Here is a 21,840-nt window from a genome sequence, read left to right as displayed (position 1 = left end):
GAAATTTGTGTGAGAGACATGTGAAAGATGTATGAATACACCCAGACAGTTTTAAGTATTCTACAGGATTGTTCAGCTGAGGATAAAGAAAAAAAACCTAAAGGCTTCACAGGGATGGGTTTTGGAGAAGGGACTTGAATTTTAGAATCAAGGCAGCTAAAGCTTTTATTTTTTTCAAATTAATTGTGTTTCTAAACAGACACAGTGCCTTTTCATCATTAGTGAGATGACAATCAGTATCCACCCATCTGAAATGTCCATGCTTTGGACAAAGTACCAAAAGATTACAGGTCCTATTTCCTTCACAGATGTGTAGCAGAAGAAATTCCAGCAGGTCTAGCTTTTTTCCATCCTCAAAGTACAAGCTGCAGTTGCCAAGCCTTGCTGCCTCCCTTTGCAGCTGGTCATCCTCTTCAGTTGGAGGGATGTGTGTGCATGCTTGAGCGCTAATACTTCTGTCAACACAGCAGTGACTGACCACTGCCCCTTTGCGGTCTTAGTTATGGCTAGCTGCTAGCCAACAGCACGTGGTTCAGTTTCCTTTGTTGGAATTTTATGTGACAGGGTTATTGTGTCACTAAGGGACACAGGGAGCGGCACTGCAGTAAACGATATGGCAAGGTGCTTTTTCAGAGAAGGAAATGGATTCTCTGATTCAGGAAAGGAAACACACACAACTATAAGTTACATAATTGTTACAGGTAGGTAGCCGTGTTGGTCTGACGTAGTCGAAACAAAACAAAACAATTCTTTCCAGTAGCACCTTAGAGACCAACTAACTTAGTTGGTCTCTAAGGTGCTACTGGAAAGAATTTTTTTGTTTTGTTTCGATTACATAATTGTTGTTAGAATTTTTGTTTTTCTGCAATCCCCAAACACTGAAATCAAGGATTTGGGTTACATTGACTGCAGAACCATAAAACAGAAAATATTCTGGAACGACAGGAAAGAATACAGAACTGGAAGAGAGGGTAGTTAAGTTCCATAAGGTTACAAGAACAAAAACCAACAGCTAGCCATCCAACTTCTGCTTAAAAGCAAAGGAGGGAGAGTCCACAACCTCCTACTGTCAAAACAGCTCTTACCGGAAGAAAATTCTTCTTGACATTTAGTTGGAATCACATTTCTTGTAACTTGAAGCCATTGGTTCAAGTCCTTTGTTGTTACCAGTGAAATTACAGATGGCCTTTCAGAGTTTTATCTGTTGTCACTGGAAAATATAATATGGATATCTAAAGTGTCCTTCTGGTCAGTGGAGAGTGCAGCACCCCACCCAGATGGGACCTTTGGCTTCATGGGGCTAGTTCCTCTGATCCGCCTAGAACAGGAACTCTCAGAGGCTCCAACTGTTAGTCTTATGTTCACAATGTTATTATTACTAGGTGTTGGACCAGCCTCACCCTCAAAGCTTTTCAAGACCTGGCGTTGCAGTAAGGTTCCACTTCCCCTCCTGGCTGCCCGGCACCACCTGATCATTCAACCAGTGCCGACTACTACAGAAGTTAACTCTTTGCTGTGTGCTCCACTCTCTGCTGACCAGAAGGACACCTCATGGTAAGTCCAACCTGCCATTCAAGTACAGAATGTACATTCAAAACTACAGAATGTTTTAAGGCACTTGAGTGGTTGTCAGTCAAAAGTTCTGAATGCATTTGCAACATGAACAAGTGTTTATTTTAATTACAATGTCAATCCATTGTTTAGGAAAACATGCTGTTTTGAATATAAACTTTTTTTGTACAAGGCTCTGGATAATATACTGAGAGGCAGGAGTATCAATTGCCTGTTAAACAATTCGTGCCACAAGAAAGCAGATGAAATGCTTACAGAACTTAAGCAAAGCTCCATATAAACAAGGCTGGGAGAGGCACAGCCATAGCCCATCTATCCTGAAATGGCATTCCTTTAACAACTCCAGATATGGTGAGCAGACCCAGCAAATGAGTAAAACACTTCCACCAGGACAATCCCAAATGCAGCTGTCAACAGATCAGAAAGAAACTGCATTTTTCCTGTTCCTGGGCTTTTAAGAGCAGCTTGACAAAAACCTGTCACTTTTCACAGCATGCAGCCCAGCAAAAAATATGTTGACTAAAAAGTTGCCTACCTATTTCCATGGAGACTACACAGCATAGAGAATTTGTTTAAACCATCTCCATTGCATACAGCAGGGAACCTCTGGCCCATGGGTCAAATTTGGCCAGATATTCCTCCCCAAATGAAACACAAGCAGTTTCCCCCAAACCACATCCATGTGCCCAACATCCAACATCAGATGTGACCTGCAGCTGGAGAGCTGGATTGAACTCCCTGGTCCATCAGCTGACAGGCTAGGAGCTCAATTCCGCTTGGTCACTATTTCCCTGCAGGCCAACTTTGACAGATGAGTAGCAGGAGTGCGTGGGTGGGCCAAAAAGGTTCCCCATCACAGTTATACAGCATCTTCCTCAAGCCCTGGTGCTGCAAACAAAGTGTCACATTTTGTTTTGCTTTTCGGAAGGGGTGCTTTCCTACTCCAAATGAACCATCACTCATATTGGGTTGGGTAGGAAACTTCATATGATGAAATACCTGCCTGTCATGCAGCTTTTTTTTTTAAAGGTATAGCAATGCTTTGGGGGTCAGAATATAAGGGACAGTTACAGATTTACCCTCTGCCAGGAAATATGAAGTAACCAGAAATCTCCAAAGCCGAGAGCCATAAAAGGGTTACTTCCCCTGCTAGACTTCTAACACATGCTCAGTGGGGAGGTGGTATCTTTTGATTGGGTGATGGTGACATAATGCTGACAGTTCAGAGCCAATCAGGGCCCGCCTTGTCTATTCCAAGCCCTTTCCCAAGCCCCTATAAATCTTTTGCTGTGCCTGGTGCAGAGTAGGAGATGGCTTGATGATGAGGGCTTAATTACAGCCGCCTCTGCTGCTCTAGAGAGGAGGAACAGGGATAGGCGTCTGCCAGATGGTTAGGCAGCAAGAAAGCCATTTTGTGGTATTCATCCATCCACCCCATTAAAATGACAGCCAGCCTGCCTGCCGCCTCCCTTCTCATAGCTACTACCTCAAAGCATAGGCAGCAGCATGCTAGATTCATCTCATACATGTGCTGTCATGCTCATGCCAAGTCCCTACATTAATGTGTTGGGGCGTGGATTGCACTGTGAATAAAACACAGCCCCTTACACAAACACACGGTTTAACTGGGCAGCTCAAGTACCCTCCCTCCCCTATTTATCTGCACATAAAGAGGTTTCTCCGTAGCAAGCTGCTCTTGCGCCCCTTTCTGTTCACAAGGAGGATTGTGTAGAACTTCCAGAGTGGATTAAATCTGAATGGCAACCCCAAAACTGCAGCTTAAGACAGCCACTTTTTCTGGCCTTGCTGAGAATGTCTCCATATCATAAATATTGAAGAATAGTCTAGGTTCTCTTTACTGCCTCAGTGTTGGTTAGGTAAGAAAGGCAAGCTTTTGCAAGGATGTATGGGTGCACAGGGAGGGATAAACTCAGTTTGGATAGTCTTTCTTGATATGAACCTGAAACGGGCAGATCTTGAATGGCTCAGATGGTGACCCGGCATGTACGCTGCAGATGCAGAAGTACGGAAAGACTTCTCCAAACTTGTCATGGAAAGTGTAGACGTGGCTCTTCTGCTCAGTGTCATAGAAGGAGAGCTCCCCTTCGTCACAGTCCAGCTCCACTCGCACTCTCTTGAGGTTCTTCCTGCGCCCAGTCTCTGACAGGATGGGCTGGAAGGACTGGCCTTTCCTGCTCTTGGTACCCTGCATGCGGGACATGTAGCCAAGCCCCAAACGGGAATCACAGCCAAAGCTCCAATAGCGGCCACAGGATTTACTGGCCACCCCGATGTACCAGGACTCAATGCTGCCAATATCGACCTCCCAAATGTGAGACCCTTTGGAATAGCTCTTGGAGCCCAGGACACATGGCATGCCCATGGAGAAGCGTTCAGGGACTTCCACCATCAGCTTGTACTTGCAGGTGTTAATGCTGGTGAGATCATCAGAAACTCCCAACCAACTGTCAGCTGTATTGGGATCAAAGCTGAACGGGACTGCAAAAGGAGACAATTATTACATATGAGGAATATGAAAAGAGGGAATTTAAAACAAAAGATAAGCATTTGTAAAAATTAAAAGAAAAAGAAAAAATAATAAGTTGCATTGCTGAAATAAATGCACTTTTCGATGATATTCTAATTTTCCGAGTGTCACCTGTATAAGTTTTTAGGTTTATAACAGGTTAATAATTAATAGAATGAAAGATCTGTAAAGTTTGACGGGACTCCAAGGGTCATCTAGTCCAACCCTCTGCAATGCAGGAATAATTAGGAATCCAATTATACTATTATACTAATTGTACTATTCCAATTTGTCCCCTCCTAGACACCTCCTGGCACACAAAAGCCAGGAGAGAATAAAACAAGGCAGCAGGCACAGTGAGGACACAAGTATGGATATTTCCTCATGAGTAAACCTGCTCTTGAGAAGCCATGCCAGCCTACTACGTGGCATGGAGGCCTGGGACATATATGGTTTTCAATTCACTTGCAAGCTTCTGCCCACACACTCGTGAAATGTCAGCACCCTTCTTCAAAATTAAAGAAAAAGACAAATACTGGATGTTTTGAACTCCAACTTCCATTAGCATGGCTGTGCTGGCTGGAACTGATGGGAGTTCTCCAAAGCATCCCGAGGACACCAGGCTGCTGCAGGCTGATGTAGATTACCCATGCACTGCTGCCCTCTAATGGCAACAATAAGCTGCTGCTTACCAAACAATACTCAACACAGCAATGTAGAGGAGATTTCGGAGTGGAAATGCAACTTTCCACTGCAGATCATTCCTCTACATATGCCCACATTCCTTGGCACCTCACTGTTTCTTGGCTCCACCTCCCTCTCCCAAGCTTCTTTAAAAAAAGGACAAAACTCAAAAATTGCTTAATTTTTGCCCAACCTGTAATTAATCTCTCATCAGTGCTGCCCACTGTCTTCTCCTGGATAAAAGAGCAAGGAGAGAGACTATTCCCTAGCTCTATTAATTGCTGTTACCAACAGGGATTAGAACCCCACATTTCACCCATCACTATGCACTGAAGGAACAGTGGCTTTTGCCACAATATGCCGGCTGGAATTTAACCGCTTTCAATTTTAACCTGAGGATTGTCATTTGTTCAGTTTTAATTTTGATTTGAATTAATTTTGGAATAATAATAATAATAATAATAATAATTTATTATTTATACCCGCCCATCTGGCTGGGCCTCCCCAGCCACTCTGGGAGGCTTCCAACACATTAAAATACAATAATCTATTGAACATTAAAAGCTTCCCTAAGCAGGGTTGCATTTTAATTGATTGATAGCTTGTTTATATGCATATTGTATTATTTATATGATGTTAGCCGCTCTGAGCCTGGCTCCGGCCGGGGAGGGTGGGGTACAAATAAAAAAATATTGTTTATTATTATTATTAAGTGTAACATAATTCATTCAGGTGTGAAAAATCTTCACCCACAAAAACAGGTACAATTCAGGAGTACTTCTGTCACTTGTTATCTTAGGAACCAATTCAAGAGTAAAATATATATTACAGCGTCCTACTGAAAAGCAACATACACACATTCTGTCACAACATTCTGTGCCAGAAGTTGAGGATTTGCTTAGAATAAAGCATGCAATCTGAGCACCTATTAATACACGCCCAGCCAGTTTTCACTGTACCCAAATAAGTATTATTCTCCTCCATTTGGAGTTTATATTTCAGTGCCGTCAGGACAAGCAAGGGTGGAATATTACAGGGGTTTTATTCTATGCATCCTTTCATTACGAGAGAAACTTATTTTTTATAGGAAAGGGCATTATGGAATTATCACCAGTACTTGCAATAAGCTACCTCAATGTGTTCTACGGAAGGGATGAGGTAACATTTATGACCTACAGCTGAAGAGTCACAGATTCCTTTTCTCCTGGCATCTAAGAAACCTACCAACTTTGATGATATTCAGCATCTTCTTCCATACATTATACTGCAAAGAGCCCAAATACTTGGTGACTTCTATCAGAGTCCCTGGTGGGATTGCTTCTGGCTGTTCTACTGTCCAGGCAATTCTAGGAAACACAATTCAGACAAACAAAGAGGTGAGCAAGGTGGACCCAGTTTTAGAAAAACCAAACATCTTATAGATGGACCAATCCCAAACCTTCTGAATGCAAGTGTCTTGTTGTTTAGTCGTTTAGTCGTGTCCAGCTCTTCGTGACCCCATCAGAGAAGAAACCATTACTGAGAAACTCTATTAAAAGTTTCGAGGGGGTTTGGGGAGGGCTGTACATCATCCTACCAAGAGGACAAGTGTCTAGGATCATGCAAATGTTCAAAAGACTGCAAATCAGCCATCTTCATATCTCATACCTACACCCTCCCCCAGTCAGGATTCGTGGGAATCTCAAATCAATTTTATGAAAAAAGATTCAAGCCTTCTTTGTTGCATGTTTAAAAACATACATTATCAGAATACTCTTATCACTTCTCCAGGGGTGCTTCAATGCTCAGAAATCTGAGATTTCTCTGGGTGCCTCTGCTATTTTGAGAAGCAGCAGGTAGTGACTGCAGAAAAAGCGTTTTCAGTGCTGACTCCTTACCTATGGGAACAACCTTCCCAAGGAGGTTGCCCTGGCACCCTCGTTGTTGTTGTTTAGTCGTTTAGTCGTGTCCGACTCTTCGTGACCCCTTGGACGAGAGCACGCCAGGCACTCCTGTCTTGCACTGCCTCCCGCAGTTTGGTCAGACTCATGTTCGTAGCTTCGAGAACACTGTCCAACCATCTCGTCCTCTGCCGTCCCCTTCTCCTAGTGCCCTCAATCTTTCCCAACATCAGGGTCTTTTCCAAGGATTCTTCTCTTCTCATGAGGTGGCCAAAGTATTGGAGCCTCAGCTTCACAATCTGTCCTTCCAGTGAGCTATCATTACTCTCATTTATGCATGTCTTTCCCCAGGTTTTAAACATCCCAGAATCTACAATCTTTGGGTTTTAAAAAAACTTTTAACCATTCTTGGAGGGAGGGGATGTTCCTAAGTTTTTGCTATTTTAATTTGTGTATTGTTTTTATTACATTTCTGCTAGCTGCCCTTAGACCATGATTGTGCTGACGGTGCAGATTATAAAATAGTCCAAATAAAAACACACACACATTTTCCCGTTGTGTGTGGTGTTCTGAGAATAGCTTCTGCATTCAGTACAAAAGATGGAACCCATTCATGCACACAAATGGGTTGTTTTAAAACAATGGAGTTATTGTTGTTGTTGTTGTTGTTATGGGGGGGGGGGAGAGTTAAACATATGACTGATTACATGCATACAGAGCAATTACCCAAACCGAGCAACTAGAGTACAGTAGAATAAAACAGGCTAATTGCATCCTGCTTTCCCTCACACTGAGCTGTCCCTTCTATCTACATATGTTAGATTGGCTTGAAGGCATAAGAAGTGCCAGCGTGTGTGTTCCTTGTATTCTGAGACCCACCTTGATCTGAATGTCAATGCAAGTCGCGGGCTAATTAAAGCCTTGAAGTTACCTCCTGTTCTGCATTTTAATCCACAAACATCCAAACCTCTGTTAATTAATTTGTGACACCTTTCAACTTGTTTCTCCTGACAGGCAAAACTATGAGGCAACATATTAATCCCCAAGTCAACCACATACAGGATTTTTAGTTTTTCCTTCACAATGGGTTAGAAATCTAAGAAATTAGCAACAAACCTGCGTTTCCGGTTTTTGTGTTTCTGTAAGAAAAAGAAGAAAGTGGAATCAGAGAAGAAACTCTATTAAAAGTTTCAAGGGGGTTTGGGGAGAGCTGTACATCATCCTACCAAGAGGACAAGTCTTCAGAATCAGAGGCATCATTCAGTGGACTAGGTTTTTTTTGGGGGGGGGGGTACAGAAGGAAGAAATATTCCCATTTCATTTGGGATATGGAGCCAGATGCCCAGATTACCTTGAGGAAGGAAACATCCTCCTCCTTCAGGTCAGCCTGCAGCTGGCCAACTTCCTGTACCAAGACATTGCTTTCTTCCGATAGCTCCCTGATTTTGTCTTCAATCAGGTCCTGCTTCTTCCGGGCCTCCTCCCGCAACTCTTCCAGAATAGTCTTCTCCTCATTCTGCAGGAACTTGTGCAGTTGTTCAAACTGCTTTTTAATCTCCTTCTCCAACATAGCACTTTCTTCCTGGGGGTGGGTGGCAGGGGAGAGAAAGAAAGACAAAATAAAACAAGGATGTAGCTTCAAATGCAGGACAGTTCTTCAAAATAAGAGACACAAACCATAACAGAGTTCTTGTATACTCTTAGGACTTTTATAATTCCTCAGCACCTAAACAGTCCTAAGAGAGACACTAACAGAGTTTGCAAACTAATATGCACCACTGTAGTACAACACAACTCAATGTGCAAAAGAAACCTTACACATCAGAGCTTCTCCTGTGCTACTGCAGCAGTAGCAGAGTTGAGGAAGGCCATAGCTCGGTGGTAGAGCACAGGCTTGGTATGCAGAAAGCCCCAGGTTTGATCCCTAGCATTGCCAGGCAAGGCTGGGAATGCCCCCTTGCCTAAATCCCTGGGGAGCCACTGCCAGTCATCAATCATAGGGTGGTTCAGAACATAAAAATATAAAATATCTTCACAGTACAGAGCAGGGAAGGCTTGAATACAGAACATGACACCTGTCCCTCCCAATCCATAGCCACACACAAGCATGATGGAAGGGAAGGTCTCTCCTGGATACACAGAGTGCTTGGAGGTGTGCCCTAGGACAGTGCACTGCACAATTAGGAGCTCAGAGTCAGATGCTCACCTTGTTGTGGTTTGCAATGAGCCTGAAATCAGACTTTATTCTTCCAAATTCTTTCACCTTGTCCTGCAGGGAGCTTTCCATGTCTTTGCACTTAGCCTGGAATTAAGGCAGAGAAGAAAGAGCTTAGCATCTTATACTACCTGTTTCCGAATTCTAGGAAAAGGGAAACTTCATCTATTACACAATACTGTACAGGATTAACTCTCCTGAAATGCTTGAGCAGCAGTCCCTAGCAGTAGTTGGCTGCACTTCTGTCATAGAACACTCATGAATCTTCAAAAAAACATAGAACAACTACAAACAGCTCATCTTCAGGCTCCCTCGGGAGGTGGTGGACTCTCCTTCCTTGGAGGTTTTTAAGCAGAGGTTGGACTACTACTAGATGACATGAATGGATAGAGACAGAACTGGGACCCACAAGTGTGGCTTGCAATACAAACTCCCACCTCTATAAGTGTTCAGGCATCATTTTCAGCACAAGGGGTCGGATGAAGCATGCACACCAAGCTCTCCACTACATGCAGAATCTCAAGAAACATGCAACATTCCTGGGACATGTGGAATCAAATTATTAATAGCTCAAGAACAACACTTATATTCTACACAAGTGAAACTGTGCGTAAACTTTTCACTGTGCCTTGGAGGGCTGTCAGGGGACAGACAAGTGCTTTGGTGGCAAAACCCTTCACATGGCCCTGGTGATCTCTGGTTCAAAACTGGGGGGGGGCTCCCCAAAACACAAGCCCAATTTGTCATTCTTACACATTGAATTATATACGGTGCAGTCCTCCCTCCTCCTAACTCATGGAGACTGGAATTAGACATGAGGTTGGGTGACTCACAGCAACTCATACTTCTGTCAGAGACAGATGGAAACTTTGCCTGGAAAGAGTGACTCAAAATGCACACCGCTTCCTTTAGCCTCCAACATCCCTTCCCACCACTTCAAAGCCCATTAGAAGGGGAAGAAATGGAGGCAGTGAGAGATTTTACTTTCTTGGGCTCCTTGATCACTGCAGATGGTGACAGCAGTCACGAAATTAAAAGACGCCTGCTTCTTGGGAGAAAAGCAATGACAAACCTAGACAGCATCTTAAAAAGCAGAGACATCACCTTGCCGACAAAGGTTCGTATAGTTAAAGCTATGGTTTTCCCAGTAGTGATGTATGGAAGTGAGAGCTGGACCATAAAGAAGGCTGATCGCCGAAGAATTGATGCTTTTGAATTATGGTGCTGGAGGAGACTCTTGAGAGTCCCATGGACTGCAAGAAGATCAAACCTATCCATTCTTAAGGAAAATAAAAAAATTCCTTCAGTAGCACCTTAAAGACCAACTAAGTTTATATTTTGGTATGAGCTTTCGTGTGCATGCACACTTCTTCTGGTATCTGAAGAAGTGTGCATGCACACGAAAGCTCATACCAAAATATAAACTTAGTTGGTCTTTAAGGTACTACTGAAGGAATTTTTTTATTTTGCTTCGACTCAGACCAACACGGCTACCTACCTGTAACTATTCTTAAGGAAATCAGCCCTGAGTGCTCCCTGGAAGGACAGATCGTGAAGCTGAGGCTCCAATACTTTGGCCACCTCATGAGAAGAGAAGAATCCTTGGAAAAGACCCTGATGTTGGGAAAGATTGAGGGCACAAGGAGAAGGGGACGACAGAGGACAAGATGGTTGGACAGTGTTCTCGAAGCTACGAACATGAGTTTGACCAAACTGCGGGAGGCAGTGCAAGACAGGAGTGCCTGGCGTGCTATGGTCCATGGGGTCACGAAGAGTCGGACACGACTAAATGACTAAACAACAACAACATCCTTTCTTTCAAGCAACAACAGCCATCTTTCAATACAGTAACCCAATACAACCACCTCAAAGAGCCTCTCCCCATGGGGACTCAAAATCCATTTGGAGCCTCAGTTCCAAAGCAAATCTTGATTGCATTACTATCTGTCACAGTGGCCGGAGTGGGCTACTTCAGAGTAACGACTCTACACCGCTCTGCATTTTATCTTTTTATTGGTGCTGCGTATTTACAGTGCTGAAAGCAGTGCTATTTACAGAGACACATCTTATCCGCTAGAATCAGAACCTCCGAATGGCGTTTGGCGCGTTTTTCTCCAACACAACAACTTGGGGAGACCCATCCTCTTCCCCCTATGTTTTCTGCGCAATTCCGGAGTTGGGGGAACAGGTCTGCTCCCCTTGCTTTCCCCTTCCTGTCTCACCTGGGGCGCTGGCTCCGCTACCCTGTCTGAGCCTCGGACCCCACTTCCTGCTTCCCCACTTGAGACGGAGCTCTCCCTGCTTTCCCCTGCGCTTGGGGATGGGCTGGAACTCAGGAGGGGAGGGACTTCGCGATATCCCCTGTCCCTCACACTATCTTAATATACCTCCCCCCCCCCCTCAATCAGGGCAACCCACCACTGGTGATTCTGTGGCTCGTTTTCAGTATACTGCAAAAGGTTTTAGGATACCCACATGGGAAATAGCCAGGAACCAACAAAATTTGCCAAATTGAAACAAGCAATACTGCTGGCATTTCACACAGCAACAGGAAACTTGCCACAAAATCTGGTTTGCCCCACCCATGGAGGTTTAGCAATTTTGGCACTTTACACTGCATTTTCATCTGGTTTGTAAGAGATTTCAAATTTTTATTTTGCAAGTCAGCTTGCAAGCCCTACAAACATCCACATGGAGTTTTTCAGAGATAAATTCTGTGGGTCCACACAGTTGCTCTTGGGCTGGAGAACATCTCCCCATGACTGCGGCTGATGGCAATTGCAGCCCAACAACACTTGGAGGGCCATAGGTTCTCTAGAGAAAAGGCTTTAAAATATGCGGTCCACCATCTGCTGAAAAGTCGGCACCCCAAATGGGGACTTCCGCGGGGCTCTTCCCCAGTGTGTGATTCTGCAGTTGGAAACCCTCTTCCCCGGAAACTGCTTGGCCACTTCAATATCTCATTCCATCATCAAGTGGACATTTTTATTTTGGGAACATTTCCCCAACTTTTGAATTGGAGGAAGTATTACAGATGGCGAGATACGTTAAGCTGGAAATAGTTGCAGGATCCAAGTTGCAGCTGTTTCCAATCTAACCAAAGCTCTGTGTTTCTGCAACCCCCCTGGAGAATGTTGTGGTGAAAAATAGGAACGCTTCTGCAAGTTGTTGTTTTTAAAAGTGCATGTCATTTTAGTGATTCTGGGCCTCAGCTTTCATAAGGGACCAATTGTGAGTTTGTTTGGGTTTTAAATGCATTGCCTACGTTGCAATAGTAAAGATGAGTTGTATTTTACTTCAACTGCAGGCAAAAGGATTAGGAAATGTTTTCTGGCACCTCAGCAGGCCCTAAATCCTTAAACTCCTTCAGTTAATCCACTGGTTCAGAGAAGAACTGTACTTCAGCTGCAGAACAACTGCTTTACATACAGAAGGTCGCCAGCATCTCTCATCTCCAGGGAGGACTGGGAATCTAGCCCAGCCTTGTCTGGACTGACTGGCAAAGGCTCTCCGACAAAGGTCTTCCTTCCCTACACTTAACTGGAGAAGCCTGGATCTTAACTGGTATCAAATCATTGAACCTATGACTTTCTGCATGAAAAGCAGTTGCTCTGTCACTGAGCTACAGCCCTCCCCATCCCATTTGCTATGGGGTATCAGAGTTGGTACACCAAAGGTCATCTAGTCCAACCCCCTGCAATGCAGGAATCGCAACTCGATAATACATGGCAGGTGGCCATCCAGCCTCTCCTTAAAAACCTCCAAGTAAGGACAGTCCACAAACTCCCGGGGGAGGGACCAACATCACTCATGTCACATGAAGCAGGGTCCTCATGCAACAAATTCCTATACCCCAAATCATTGGCAAGGAGAAGGCTTTGATGTGGGGCGGCCCCAATTTATGCAGCTAGTGGTGTTTGAGAATATTATGGTGGCTGGGAGAGGAACTCACCAGTGGGTGCCCATCACCACTATGGCAAAGGCAACATGCTGTCTGGCCTAAGAGATGGGCAAGTGGGGGTACAGAGGCTGGCATTGCTAAACATCCATCAGAAGGCAGTTTCAGAGATATAAAGCAGCCTTTGTATGCAGCCAAGGTAGAACATGATATGCTTCTAGTGAATCTATCTTTGGCCCTCCAAGTGTTACTGAACTACAGCTCTCACCAACTTCAGCAAGCACAGCCAGGGATAATGGGAATTGTAGTTCAGCAACATCTAGCAGCCGAAAGGTTCCCCACATCCAGTCTGGGCTGATCTCAAATCACATACAGCTCCTCCCTCTTATAGCATCCAGAATTGTAGAGTTGGAAGGGACCCCAAGAGTTATCTAGTCCAGCCCCTGCCATCACAACTAAAAAATATCCCTGAAAGGTGGCCATTCAAAGGTCTGCTTAGAAACCTCCAATGAAGGAGAGCCCTCCAACTCTTAGAGGACCTTCTTGCACCATCCAGAGCCCCAGGGGAGCTTACCCTGTAGTTCTTGGCCATCTCTGCCACAGGCTTCATCCTGTGGTCCACATGCTGCTTGGAGCTTTGGCACACAAAGCAGACCAGGTCCTTGTCCTCCAGGCAGAAGAGCTTGGCTTCCTCTCCGTGCACAGGACAGAGGGGAGAGGACTCCCCAGCCTCCCCCTGCTGCTGCTGCTTCTTCTTCTCCTGCAAGAGGAACATCTCCACAATATTGGCCAGGGTGTGGTTGGTGCGGAGCTCCTCAGGGGAGCAGGCTGCCTTGCACACGGGGCAGACATGGTGGGCCTGGTTCTCCCAGGACCGGCTCACGCAGCCTTTGCAGAAGTTGTGCCCGCAGCGGAGGGTGACGGCATCTTTGAAGGGCTCATAGCAGATGGGGCACAGCAGCTCCTCCTTGATGGTAGTAGCAGGGGGCAGGGACTGGGCAAAAGGCAAAGAGGCTTGCTTGGCCATGGGTTTGCTGCAGGAGAAAAGGGAACAAGTCAGCTGCAAAAATCCAACAGACAACCAGCTGTTGCTGCTCCCCCAGTTTATGACTCACAGCTGCAGGCTGCTAATAAACTTTCCAGGGCAAGCCCCACCCTAGTTTATTTTGCCATTTGAATACAGAAACTGATTTTGACTGACAGCGCATGAGGCCAGTGGGAAAAGGAGCGGGTGGTGCCGCCCATCCAGGGCATCTTTCCAAGCCCCAGCCTCTAGAGCTGGAAATGGGTTTCCTCTTGAGCAGGAATTGACGCAGCGAATAGGAAAGCCCCGGAGGCGGAGAAGTGGATTTTTGCGCGCTCCCTTCCGCACCGCCTTTACTCAGGAATAGGCCTTGCTGTTGCAAGGGGCTGATCAGCAGCCCCAGGAGAGCGTTTACTCGGGAGTAACTGCCCCCGGTTTCCTAGGATCTCTTCAAAGCACCACCCCCTTGAATGCTGCGCGCTCTGGCAACCTTGGGCTTCTTAGGGAGCGGCTTTGGGTTTCCAGCGGTTCCCATCCCAAACGCGCTTCCGCGGAAGGAGGGGCTTGCACCCGCGTGTTTAGACACACTCGCTCCGAAGTAAATCTATTCGAACGTTCCGGATGATCAAAATTCGATCCAAGGGCGTTTCGATTTGAGAAACTTAACAGGAGCTATAGTTTTGCAAACATGGAATCAGTTCGGTGACTAGGAACTGGGAGAGACCGGAGTTCAAATCCCACCCCACACGCGGCCATGAAGCTTACTGGGCGACCTTTGGCCAGTTACCCTGACTGTAGACAGGGTTGTTGTGAGGATAAAATGTATTATGTATGTGGGCCACTTTGAGCTCCAGGGAGGCAATACGCATACGCAGCAAATAATTTTGGAGCAAATATTGTTGGCCTCCACGTGATTTGCTTCGGAGTAAACGCTAACTTGGGCTGAGGCTGCATGTTCTACGCGCGACAGAAAGCAGAAGTGAGCTTTTATTATTTTAAAAACACAACAACCCGGGAATAAAAGAGGCGGGGGGGAGGGAGAAACTGTTTCCCAACTAGGAAGCAGAAGTGAGTTGTTCTTTTTTTAAAAAAAACCGGGAATAAAAAAGAAGCGGGGGGGGGGATGTTTCCTAACTAGAGAGCTGAAGCGACCTCTTTACTTAAAATGGGAATAAAAGAGCGGAGAACGCAACTAACCGCGGTTTTGCTTTCCAATCCGAGGGACGCTGGGAAGAAACGAAGGAAAACGCGCGCGCGCGCGCGCTCCTCGTGTAAACCGGCCGTTATTGGCAGGGAGCGACTCCGGAGCCAAGTTTGCCAGGCGCGAGGACCGAATGGTGAAGCCACCGCTCCGGCCTCGGAGGCCACCAGGTCGAGCCACGTGGGCTGCTGGACCAGGTGGCCCGCGTGCATCCTTGCAGCATCTTCGGGGCAGGGGATACCTCTCCCACCCCAAATCTCCTCCCGGCCCTTACCTTGGCTCGTTGCTGGGGGAAGCAGGCAGGCACCCCTGGCAGCAGGTCCTGGTGCCCCTTCGGCGGCGGGGGCGGCGAGCCAGTTCGCCCGCGAACAAGGAAGCCATGGCCACTGTTTGCAGATGACACTTTTTCTTTTTTGCAAAAGTAGCTGGCAACCCCGCGTTGCAGAGCAAAAGAGGTCGGGAGCCTCCGTCTTTCCTTTTATGTCCCTCCCGGAGGCGAGTCGGACGGGGCTGCAGGCTCCGCCCAGCTCAAGCTGGGGAATGGCAGCTGCTCCGAGCCGGTTGAGCGAGCCAGATCTCATACCTGTGCCAAGGAGGCTTCCAAGTTGGCGAAGAAATTAGGTCAAGGTGTTTGGGGCAACGAGCCAGACACCAGGGAGGCGGGCGAAATGTCTTCCCACCCCGACAGCGAGCAGGCAGAGGGTGCAAAAAGGGGAATAACTGCAAACATTTCAGGGAGGGAGCAGGATGCAAAAAAAACTCTTTGATGCATCTTGAACGAGAAAATCTAGTATTAGGGGAAGACACTCGGTCTGGCTTGGCGAAAGGCGGATCCTGCCTCATCTGGCTTCAGAACTGCAAACTGCTTTGATGTTGCTTGACATTGTGAGTTTTATTGATTCTAGGGAGGCTTTTAATTATTATTATTTTATTATTTCTACCCTGCCCATCTGACTTCGTTGCCCCAGCCACTCTAGGCGGCTTCCAGCATATACAGTGGTACCTCGGTTTATGAACACAATTGGTTCCGGAAGTCTGTTCATAAACTGAAGCGTTCATAAACTGAAGTGAAGTTTCCCATTGAAAGTAATGGAAAGTGAATTAATCTGTTCCAGATGGGTCCGCGGCGTTTGTAAACCGAAAATTCGTAATACGAGGTGTTCATAAACCGAGGTTCCACTGTATAAGAAACATGCTAAAACATTTAAAAACTTCCCTTTAAACGGCTGCCTTCAGGTGTCATCTTGTATTGTTAACTTATCTCCTTGACATCTGATGGGAGGGCATTCCTCAGGGTGGTTGCCACTGCGGAGAAGGTCTTCTGCCTGGTTCCCTGTAACCTCACTTCTCGCAGTGAGGGAACCGCCAGAAGGCCCCCGGGGCTTCTTTTGGCAACTTTTGCCCCCAAGCTGGTGCCAAACATGTTGCTCTGCTTTCTTTGAATCACATCAGTGAGGCTGGGGAGGTGGGTGGGTCTTGTCATCTGGGCAGCCCATGCACCTCCATGCACACTGCCTAGACTTGTGTGTCACTACTGTTATTTAATGCCCAGCATAGGGGGACCCAGGTGGCACTGTGGGTTAAACCACTGAGCCTAGGGCTTGCTGATCAGAAGGTCGGCGGTTCGAATCCCTGTGACGGGGTGAGCTCCCGTTGCTTGGTCCCAGCTCCTGCCAACCTAGCAGTTCAAAAGCACGTCAAATTGCAAGTAGATAAATAGGAACCGCTACAGCGGGAAGGTAAAACCTTGGTGCTGCTCTGGTTTGTCAGAAGCGGCTTTGTCATGCTGGCCACATGACCTGGAAGCTATACGCCGGCTCCCTCGGCCAATAATGCGAGATGAGCGCGCAACCCCAGAGTCGGTCATGACTGGACCTAATGGTCAGGGGTCCCTTTACCTTTAATGCCCAGCATGTTAAAGGACATACCCTAAAAGCCAGTACTGTACAGTGATACCTTGTTTCTCCAATGCCTTGGTGCTCAAACAACTTGGAACCCAAACACTGCAAACCCACAAGTAAGTGATTCTCCCCCCCCCCCCCAGAAACTGAACATGCTCCGTTTTGAGTGTCACGCTTCCAATTTGAGTGCCACACTTCCATTTTGAGTGTTACGCTGAGGTCTGTCTGTTTTTGCGATTTATTTTGCATTTTTGTTTTGCCGGCTCTTCTTTGTTTTGTTTTTGTGACTGTGTGGAACCCAGTTCAGCTACTGATAGACTGTGTGACTGAAGTATATTGTTTATTGCTTTCATTTTAATGGATCAATGGTCTCGTTAGATAGTAAAATCCATGTTAAATTGCTGTTTTATAGGGGTTGCTTTTAAAAGTCTGGAACGGATTAATCCATTTTGCATTACTCTCTATGGGAAAGCGCACCTTCGTTTTGGAACACTTTGGTTTTGGAGCGGACTTCCGGAACGGATTAAGTTTGAGAACCAAGGTACCACTGTACTGTTTGTTTGTTTTTCAGTGTTCTGTTCCTTCCATTCTCAAGTGAATTTGGTAAAATGAGGGGAGAGTGCAGAGAAGAAGAGCAGCCAAGGAACATGTCATATTAACCATTTCCCTCCAAAAAATGCCATATGGAGCAGCCCGACCATGAGAGCCGGCCCCGTCATCAGGCAGGCTGCCTCAGGTGGCAGATTCTGGACAGCAGAGAGCAGCAGCAAAGCGTTGGAGGACAGAGCTGTGAGTGCCAGGTATGCAGTTGTGGGATCTGTTCCTGAATGTGTGCAGCTACGGTATTTGTAAACTGGTAGGCAAAGGACTAAAGAAACCCACTTTGGATAGCACACATCTGTTTAAAGGTGACACGAAAAATGCAGGAAACTTGACATATAATTGTAAATCCATCTTTGTGGCCCTCCCCGTTAAAAAGCTTGACACGAGGGCGTTTAACTGGTATTTCATACATGCACACCAACAGTTGGAGAGAAGCTTAAAAATTCTTGCAAGTGGCATTTGTAAAACCCATCTTAAAGTTTTCTTGCTGCTGCTGCTGGCAATGAAAATGTACATCTGTATGAAATTGCATTAGGATGAGTCAGACCATTGGCCAAGGGTTTTCTACTGGTGGGGCCCTCTGAGGTGTCAGGAAAGGAAAGGGGTGTTTCCTAGCTGTGATCCTGGGGAGTCCTTTTAAGGTAGGGACTGAATATGAGTCCTGCTGCACACAAGCCGTGTCTTCTGCTGCTGAGCAACAGCCTTGATTCCTATGTTGCAAGGGGTTGGACTAGATGGCCCCCAGGGGTCCCTTCACATTTTACAATTATGTGTTCTTAAGGTCCCCATGTTCCTCTAACCAGGCAAGGCGGGATTGCCATTCACATCAACATCACAGCCTCTCGTCAGCTTTCTGTTCTGCACTGAGAACCATCACATGCTTGCATAAATAAACAGCGAGAGACAGGCGGAGAAAGAAGCTCAAGGGCAAGGTAAACCATAGCTGCCAAGTTTTCCCTTTTCTTGCGAGGAAGCCTATTCAGCATAAGGGAAAATCCCTTAAAAAAAAGGGATAACTTGGCAGCTATGAGGTAAACATCATGCCCAAAGATGTCCCTGTCACTCCAGCTTCCCATCCGCAAACAGAGCTTCATACTACTGACCTACATAACTCACCAGGATGAGGAGATGAGTTCAGCTGCTGTCACAGACTCGCCGCCTGAACCTCCCCGTAGGCTCTGGGAAGCTTGCCATGAAAGGCAAGTGGGATGGGTCAGAGTTTACTTGGTTCTTATTATCCTTCCTGTGCTCCTCCACACTCCCTTTGTAGAATTCCATTGGGATAATCAGCTAGAAATTGGCTGGCAGTGCAACCCGGTGGGCTGTTCTGACCTATGCTAACAATTTCAGCGCTAGAGAGGCGGGGAGGCTGATCCCTCATTTCTTCATCCTTTGCAAATTGTCTAATGCAGATGAACTTGCCCCCTTTCTAGGCTTTAAAAGAGGATCAAATTCCCGGAGGAAGAGGAGGAGAGGGCTCTCAGTGGCTACCATCCCTGGTGGCTCTGCCCTGCCTCCACAGTCGGAGGCAGCCATGCTTCTGAATCCCAGTTGCTGGAAACCGCAGGAAGGGTGAGCGATGTTCTTGTGCTCAGGTCCTGCTTGGTTGGGCCACTGGGGGAACAGGGTGCTGGACTAGATGGGCCATTGGTCTGATCCACCAAACTCTCCTTATGTTCTTAGGAGCTGAGAAGAGCAGGAAACAGCCCTTGAAGTAGCCTGGTTCTTTTTTCTTTTTTAAATTTTTTATACATTTTAACTTTAACCATTTCAAACATTAAAATAAAAGGTTCTTTCAAACCTTTGGACCTCCTTCCCTCCCTCCATGGGGTTTATATTTAAAGTATTCTGCATCTTTTACCCTTATCCATCTATTATATATCCATAGTTACCATAATTTATTCCATATTACAAGTGTCATTATATATCCCTGCCAATGATTTTAACTGTTTACAGTGGTCTTTTAAATATATTAAAAATTTAATCCAGTCTTTTTGGAATAATTGATCTTCCTGGTTTCTGATCTCCCCCGTCAGTTTCGCCATCTCTGCACACTCCCATCCGTTTAGTCTGCCATTTTTCGGTGGTCGGTACTTCTCCATCCTTCCATCTCTGGGCTAGAAGCATTCTCGCTGCCGTCGTTGCGTATATAAAAGGTCTTATGTCCTCTTTTGGTATCTCTTCACCTATTATACCTAACAAAAAGCTTCTGGTTTTTTGACCAATGGATTCTTAAACATTTTCTTTAACTCTTTATATATCATTTCCCAGAAAGCTTTAACCACTGCACATGTCCACCACATATGGTAAAGAGTACACTCCTTCCCTTTATGAAGTAGGGTAAAGGGACCCCTGGCCATTAGGTCCAGTCGTGACCGACTCTGGGGTTGCGGTGCTCATCTCGCGTTATTGGCTGAGGGAGCCAGCGTACAGCTTCCAGGTCGTGGCCAGCATAACAAAGCCGCTTCTGGCGAACCAGAGCAGCACATGGAAATTCCGTTTGCCTTCCCGCCGGAGCGGTCCCTATTTATCTACTTGTACTTTGACGTGCTTTTGAACTGCTAGGTTGGCAGGAGCTGGGACCGAGCAACAGGAGCTCGCCCCGTCGCAGGGATTTGAACCGCCGACCTTCTGATCGGCAAGCCCTAGGCTCAGTGGTTTAACCCACAGCGCCACCCGCGTCCCTACTTTATGAAGTAGCTGGATTCTAACCCAGCCTTCCCCAATCTTCCTGAGCTGTTTTGGACTGCAGTTCTAGCCAGCACAGTCATATGATACTGGAGCTGATGGGAACTGTAGTCTAAAGAAACCAGGAGGGTGCCAGGCTTGGGGAGGCTATGCTAAGCACACAGAGTTCCTTACTGAGAAGGCCTTCCTGCTGTTAGAGAGTGTCCGCTTTCAAATGAAGTCTTTCCTCTCCTGGTTTAACATCTATCAATACTGTACCTTATATTTTATTCCCGTTTTTTTCCCTCCTTTCCAGATATATCTAGAAATATATTTTTGCCATTTGAGAAGCATTCCACCTTGCCAATCAACAGAGCTGATTGAAATAAAAATAACATCCTTGGTAAAACATGCATTCTTTCTTTTTTTAAAATGATCTCTCCTGGTTTTTACTGTGCGAAGGTAAGAGTTGCATTTGTTGCTCCACCCACTTTAGTCTCTGAGCCTGCCTGCCACTGGAATGTGGCCCCTGGAAGGTTCTCTACAAGGGTATGTGGCCCTGTGATTGAAAAAAGTTCATTACCTGGGTTGGAAAATAAGAGCGCCCTCTACAGTTGCAGAAGGTATCCATCCTTGCATTAACCACTCCCCCATGGCTTATCCCGCATAATTCACTTCCCTGGGCATCATTTAACTGTCGGCCCAAAAGCAGATTGTTCCAAATAATCTAAGCAAGCGAGCCCACCTTGCGTGCAAAGGCAGATGGCAAAACAAAAATCAACGCATGACACATTTAGAGAGCTGTGTGATGAGAGTCTGAGTGAATAAGTTGTACTAAAAGCCTTTGTTGTTGTTGTTTAGTCGTGTCCAACTCTTCGTGACCCCATGGACCATAGCACGCCAGGCACTCCTGTCTTGCACTGCCTCCCGCAGTTTGGTCAAACTCATGTTTGTAGCTTCGAGAACACTGTCCAACCATCTTGTCCTCTGTCGTCCCCTTCTCCTTGTGCCCTCCATCTTTCCCAACATCAGGGTCTTTTCCAGGGAGTCTTCTCTTCTCATGAGGTGGCCAAAGTCTTGGAGCCTCAGCTTCACGATCTGTCCTTCCAGTGAGCACTCAGGGCTGATTTCCTGTAGAATGGATAGGTTTGATCTTCTTGCAGTCCATGGGAACTCAAAAGCCGTATCAAAGCCAAATAACTGTTAGTTAGCAAAGATAGATAAAACACAGAGCGGACTTGATAATAAGAGGAGGCCAGAGATGTGTATCCAAGGACAAACCTAGGAGCAAGGACAGAAACCAAGGAAATAAATGTGGATAACCATTTAAGTTTTGCCCCTGATCTTGCTAGAGGTTGCTTGAGTTCTGTAGATTTTTTTTGCAGGACGATGAAATGAATATTGGTTTTCATAAAATAATAGAATTGTAGAGTTGGAAGGGACCCAATAGTCAGCGCCGTCTTAAGCGCCCCTGTCGCCATGGTGCGCCGGATCTCTCCGGCACCCTTCCGCCCCGTTTCCCGGGGCGGGTGGGCGCGGCGCTGCTGCGCGGAGGGCGGGCGGGCAGGCACAGCGCGATCTCTCCGGCGCCCTCCCAGCGCGGCGGGCAGGTGGGCGCCGCGCGCAGCTGCGCAGCGGACCGCGGACCGGCCAGCCAGCGGGCGGGCC

General features: G+C 46.4%; 1 protein-coding gene and 1 long non-coding RNA gene across 2 annotated transcripts; one reads left to right on the top strand and one right to left on the bottom strand.

The window, feature by feature from the left end:
• Positions 1-580: 580 nt before the first annotated feature.
• LOC148686485 (uncharacterized) lies at positions 581-20,945 on the top strand. Its single transcript, XR_015949254.1, has 5 exons — positions 581-701; positions 1,383-1,554; positions 17,474-17,702; positions 18,939-19,077; positions 20,489-20,945. It is a non-coding gene; the product is annotated as an uncharacterized LOC148686485 (long non-coding RNA).
• TRIM35 (tripartite motif containing 35) lies at positions 1,652-15,515 on the bottom strand. Its single transcript, XM_035110820.3, has 7 exons — positions 15,276-15,515; positions 13,351-13,810; positions 8,870-8,965; positions 8,015-8,245; positions 7,780-7,802; positions 6,008-6,129; positions 1,652-4,071 (listed from the first exon to the last, which is right to left on the bottom strand). Exons 1-7 carry the CDS (start codon positions 15,380-15,382, stop codon positions 3,503-3,505), a joined length of 1,608 nt encoding a protein of 535 aa, XP_034966711.1. The 5' UTR covers positions 15,383-15,515; the 3' UTR covers positions 1,652-3,502.
• Positions 20,946-21,840: the final 895 nt, after the last annotated feature.

The sequence above is a fragment of the Zootoca vivipara genome, chromosome 3 (assembly GCF_965207765.1).
Source record: "Zootoca vivipara chromosome 3, rZooViv2.hap1.1, whole genome shotgun sequence".
Classification (NCBI taxonomy): domain Eukaryota; kingdom Metazoa; phylum Chordata; class Lepidosauria; order Squamata; family Lacertidae; genus Zootoca; species Zootoca vivipara.
The sequence above is the reverse complement of the archived record's forward strand: the minus strand, read 5'-3'. Positions and strand labels throughout refer to the sequence as shown.

Bases quoted from the DNA above. Each gene is read 5' to 3' on its own strand.
- TRIM35 (XM_035110820.3), bottom strand. From the start codon at position 15,382: ATGGCTTCCTTGTTCGCGGGCGAACTGGCTCGCCGCCCCCGCCGCCGA. The intron at 8,966-13,350 runs GTAAGCTCCCCT...CCTTAATTCCAG, and splicing joins AGATGGCCAAGAACTACAGG to GCTAAGTGCAAAGACATGGA. The intron at 7,803-8,014 runs GTAATCTGGGCA...TTTTTCTTACAG, and splicing joins AGGATGTTTCCTTCCTCAAG to AAACACAAAAACCGGAAACG.